General features: G+C 39.4%; 2 protein-coding genes across 4 annotated transcripts in view; one reads left to right on the top strand and one right to left on the bottom strand.

The window, feature by feature from the left end:
- Positions 1–736, top strand: part of KLHL34 (kelch-like family member 34) — a 3,045-nt gene extending 2,309 nt beyond the window's left edge. The window contains exon 3 of the mRNA XM_014543435.1: positions 1–736. Within this exon, the coding sequence (XP_014398921.1) occupies positions 1–467 (467 nt within the window). The 3' untranslated portion in view covers positions 468–736.
- Positions 737–1,582: 846 nt separating this feature from the next.
- CNKSR2 (connector enhancer of kinase suppressor of Ras 2) overlaps positions 1,583–5,613 on the bottom strand; it is a 243,332-nt gene continuing 239,301 nt past the window's right edge. For all 3 annotated transcript variants that reach the window (XM_005870966.2, XM_005870967.2, XM_005870968.2), the window contains one exon: positions 1,583–3,963. In XM_005870966.2, coding sequence (XP_005871028.1) covers positions 3,748–3,963 — 216 coding nt within the window. In that variant the 3' untranslated portion in view covers positions 1,583–3,747. The remainder of the gene's footprint in view (positions 3,964–5,613) is intronic.

Here is a 5,613-nt window from a genome sequence, read left to right as displayed (position 1 = left end):
TGTACTCCCTGGGGCCCGGGGCCCGGGCCTGGAGCAAGAGGGCGCCTATGGGCACGGCCCGCTTTGGGCATCACATGGCCGCACTTCGTGGCGCGGTCTTTGCCTTTCTGGGGCACTACGAGCCCTTCTCTGAGATTGAGCGCTATGACCCGGGCACGGACCAGTGGACCCGGCTGCGGCCACTTCCCTACGACCGCTTCTGCTATGGGCTGGCGGTGGTGGAGGAGACGGCCTTGCTGCTGGGCGGCGTCAAGTGGCGGGACTCGCGCCAGGTGCCAACCCGCAACGTGGTGGGCTATGACCTTGACCTAGACCGCTGGGAGGACATCGACTGCGCGCTGCCTTGGGCCTGGAGCGGCCTGCAGTGCGCGGTGCTGCAGCTGCCGGAGGGTGCTGACGAGGAGAGGGAGGGCGAGACTGGAGAGAATGGAGAGGCTCCAGATGTTCTGTTGGGCTTAACGGGTTAGTGCAGTCTCAGATCCAAGGAAGAGAAAGTTGTGTCTGAGCAGGTTTACAGAGCAACGAGTGGGCTTTTCCTAAGAATGGGACTCTGGGAACTGAGTGGCTTCTGAAGGTTAAGGGGGCAAATAAGTGTTTGGCCAAAGAGGAACATTTCCCTTTAAGCTGAGAAACGGAGACAGGAGGGGTCAAAATGAAGGACATGCGAACCAGCTTCAGTGAGCTAGTGATTTCTAGAAATTCTCATAATGCTGGGCCAGGGATGGGCTTTCGAAAATAAAATATGACCCTATTTTTCTTCTCATAGGTAAGTGTTTTCCTAGGTGCTAAACAGTGATTACATTTGTGCCAAATTGCCAAAAAAGGGTACTATAAGAAGGTATACACAAGACCCAGAAAATCATTAATTATAAAGGCTGTAATAAATAGTTCAAGAAAATGGCATTATCTGAATAAACAGTGAAGGGCAAGTGCCTTGGTTAAATAAGGAGAAATATGATTTTATGGTCTAGAACCCTGGTTCTGCTCTAGTTTAATATAAATATGGAACTGAGAGGGAAAAATGATCTCTACGAATCCACCTTTTATTTTTTTTATAAAAACAACCTGGCTTACTTTTTTCTGTCCTTCATCCTTACTTACCCCTTATCTGCTTTTGCGCTGAATTTAGGCATTTTTTTGCTTTTAAGTTTTATTTCAGCAACACTTAGCCATAATAATCAGGCTCCTTTGGTTAAGTGGGACATCTAACAGAAACAAAACTTTATTTCTTTCATCCTTTTTAAATGTTCATTCTGAAGACATGCTGTAGGTTATATTTTAAAAATACAACTTATTTTTGTGCCCCCCTCCTAATTTCCCCAAAGTATCACAGAGAAAGAAAGAGGAGTCGGTGAAATGGTCAGTTTGCATCAAGGAAATGGGAAACCAGCTTGATTTTACAGGGGTTCAGAGAAGATGCTTATATACTGAACAGATACTTCTGGCTTGTACCACCAGTGGAGTGGCAAAGTTAGAACTCATAACTTGGGGAGGGGGGCGAAGGAGTTGAGGGAAAGGAGGGATGGTGGCTGTATGATTGCAAGACAAAGAAATATGGTGAGGACTCTCTGAATAAAGTAGGTGCCTTATAAGGATTCATTAAGAGCTGAATTTATTTGACTTCAGTTTACAGTGCTGCCTCTCTCCTAGATTTGAAACTAATGCAATAAAATGTACAGATATATAGTGTTAAAAGGTCTCTTTCATGCTAGGCTAGCCACAAGTCTTTTAAAATTCATTAGTTTAATTGTACCATTTAAAACAACAGAGCTGACTTTACATAAGGAAAAGCTGCTTAGTAGCAACACAGCTAGTCTTTCCATCAACTGCTTGCTGTTTACAGGGCACAGCCTGGCCACTGTATTCATGACACATCCATCAGGTACAGATATTTTTAAGCGAATGTACACATTTAGTCTAGTAAACAACAAGTCTAAATACCTGTAACAAGCACACTTCATTTTAGGACAAGAGGTTTTTTTGTTTGTTTTTTTACATATACAAAATCCCACAAATTTAATATGTGTCAATATCCATGCAGTAAATAAATGTTTTTACAAATAGGTTTCTTAAATGATAAAAATATTACACTGGACCCAAAATTCCATACAAACATGAATACATGATTTCTCATCCATTTTTGACTCAATAGAGGATTACTGAAAATGTGCTGTAGAAAGGCCACTTTCCTGTACAGTTGTGCAAAGTCTGCAAAACGATAGTGATTCAATGGTGGTTTCAAAAGCAAAGAAAAAGATCCCCGCTGTGGAGTTTTTACTTTCTCCTCTACAGCAAAAATATTCACTGGCATACATCTGAACTCTTAGTGATGAAAGTACATTCACTGAGCTGGACAGGCAACAGTATAAAGCTGATTAGAAGTAGAGTTTAGGATATAGAATAGTAAAGGAGGTTTCCTTCCTCCCGAAAAAACAGCAAATTGTGACTTGTACGTTATGCAGCCAGACACTAAAAAGCAGCACAGTCATTGTCATGCTGGGATCACTTTTAAAAAACGAGATGCTCATAAGTGGAAATATATGAAGAGGACGTTTTCATAGACTTCATCCACTTTATAGAACAATTCACGAAGCCAGGAAAAAGCTCTATAAATTGTTTCTCTCACATAATGCAATGTAAAAGAACTCTGAATGGCCATCATCCTCTTGCTCCTCAGGAGAGAGGTACATTTTTATTTTGCAACATTGTTTTCTATATTATAACACACATCAACCTGTAATTAAACATATTTCATTTCCCTGCCTGAAGTATAATTCCGTAAGTTTAATTAATGGACTAGTGGGAAAATTGCAAACTAACTGGATAGTTGATTCATTTCAGTTTATACCTTGTAGTTTTTTTAAGAGTTGCAGTTTAAAAACACGAGTTTGGGCTGAAATGTTATATATATACCTGTTAGCTGCCTTTCTGGGTGAGTTAAGTGTGTTTTAAAAAATCCACTCTCAAATTCCTCTGTACACAATCAGCATATCATCACTACAAAAATAAAGGAAGATTTAAACCAAGAAAATAAAGCAGCTCTATCTTCAATTTTGGTCTTTGTTACAAAAACATCTTACAAAGCTTTGCCCTGATACACCGTTAAGTGTCCCCATATATTTGGAATAGTATTCCCATTAACCAGCTTTCACAAGTTAATAGACTATTAAGACGAATATTAGATACCTGAACTTTTCTTATGTTGATGCTCTTCTATTTTGCTTAACTCTTTTAGGCGCATCTACATTTCACAAAAATAAAACTACAGCTTACTTTGTGCAATGTTTAAGAAAATCCTCAGAACATTTTAATAAATATAAAAAAGGTTTAAATTCTTTCCCACCCGCAAGGATGTCTGCACCTGAAAAAATGTGGATTTACTTTTGAAGTCTTCTTTATATAAAATTAACTTAAAGGGAGAAAAGATGACCTTAGATAGAAAACTGCCATTTTGTATTTTTCTACTTGAAGACCACCTGTCTTCAGAATAGTCTGCAAAAGTTCATTTTAAATCATTGAAGACAGTTGTTTTTGCACATGGTAAACATAAGCTGAGCACTAATTGCATATAAAATATATAAATGCTCATTAAAGACAATGGTATTATGACCATATATGGTTTGTTTCATATAGTTTGGTAACACTGAAGTATAGCTTGTCAAGTGTCCCACACACTGACATAAAAACTACCTTATATACTTGTTCAAAGTACCAGAAGGTACCAGATGGACTGAAGACAGAATACACTTACACATGCGTTTCAATGTATGAATGAGTGTGTGTGAGAGAGGAAGTGATTACATCTACTTCAGTAGAAATACTTAATGGGTCATTTGAGGTGGTGTTTTGACAGATATCCAAGAAAAGATCGAGGTACATCTGCTTCCACTGTTGGAATTCTTTAGATGTCAAGTCTGGATTGTCTAGGACTTTATCAATAATGGCCACTTCCCCTTCTCTGGCCTGAAAAGCAAAATGATTCAATAGTTAAGATGTGGACAAACTTATGTTCAAGTTTAAGATAACAAGTTAATAGGCAAAAATTAAAAAGCCCATAAGAAATGGCTCTGGTATATCCAAACTCAGCTATTTAGATTAAAATTTTAGTGTACTTTTTCTACCCCCAAGGTATGCCTTGTATTGCTTATTCTCTGTGGTTTATTTTTTCTCATTTATCATCTCTACATACAGAAACCTTCCTCATTCTTTAAGATCCAGTTCAAATGCCTCTAGTTTCCTAAAGCCTTCCTTCAACAGTTGGAAAAAATGTTCTCTCCCTCATTGATGCTCCCATAACACTTTATCGCTGCCATTGAGTGGACTTACCACATTTTGTTTCGAGTTACTTTTACACTGTCCTTTCTCTCCTGCTAGGTGGTCAGTACCTATCTTTTATACGTCCAAGGAAGGGGCAGAGAAATCTAGGGAATGTTCTGCAAGAAGTGGGAAGGCACACTTCTGGACTAGCCAGACTTGAGAGGGAAAGACAACCACAGCTAAGCAGTTGTTCTGGTCCTTGGGGCCAGACAGAGACAGGAGGGCTCTGACCAAGGATGTTTTGTGTCACCCTGTGCTTGGTGAGGGGCCCATTACAATTTCAGGAACCACATACCCAGGGTTGCTTGGGCAGTCATCTTTCTCTAATGGGAGATTTCCATTTCCTGTTCATTTCCCACACTGAAAAGTATAGGGCTCTATAGTTTTTGTTTGTTTGTTTTGTTTTTACCAATGAGGGGCACTTCTTTTCTTTTATAACAATTAAATTTATTGGAGTGACATTGGTTAATAAGATCATATAGGTTTCATGGGTACAATTCTATGACACATCATCTGTATATTGCATTGTGTTCCCACCACCCAAAGTCAAATCATCTTCAGAGGGGCATTTATATACCGTATCTCTTTTTTTTAATCATCTTTCTTTGCCCCAGAGAGTAGAGCACAGCATCACATAGCTGGTGACTCATCAATACTCACTGAATGGAAAAAACTCTTTTTTTTTTGGCAGTGTGTGTGTGTGTGGGGGGGGAAGCTACAGAGCATGAGAGATAGGGGTGAGGGGCTGAGAGAAAGAGGGACAGGAGCAGGTCTCTAAGATATGTGAGCCTGACCTGCTTCCAAGTGCCTGCCTAGTGTTCTGACCAGGCAGTTAACTAGTAGATCTGAACATAGGGCGAGGGGTGGAGGGTGGGCCTGTTAGGTGAGAAGGTAAAGATATCTTTGGAGTAGGATTGGTAACCAGAATTATTCTTACAAATATTATAGCTCTTTTGAAAATCTGTAATAACGTCAACAATAAAAAACTTTAAAAAATTGGTCTTAGTTACCAAAGGCCATTAGGTTGTCCCATGGATTTGCAATAGCATTTGCATGAATACCAGTTGAAAGCTAATTGATTGAAAACTTGACTGCCTGTGACAGGAAATGTTTTCAAATAATGCATTTTCTATTTTATCTTTTTGTTACTCATTTATGTTTCAAAATCACAAAACCTCAGCAACATACTATTTATCTGAAATATTTCCCAAAGGAGTCCTTTTGCTCTGTAGGATAGTTTTTTTCTCCTGTTTTTGATTTTCAAGGGTGCAGGGCCTGCTTGCAGGAGAGTTTGTG

This window comes from Myotis brandtii, unplaced genomic scaffold (assembly GCF_000412655.1).
Source record: "Myotis brandtii unplaced genomic scaffold, ASM41265v1 scaffold326, whole genome shotgun sequence".
In the NCBI taxonomy this organism is placed as follows: Eukaryota; Metazoa; Chordata; class Mammalia; order Chiroptera; family Vespertilionidae; genus Myotis; species Myotis brandtii.
This window is presented reverse-complemented; position numbering and strand designations above follow the sequence as displayed.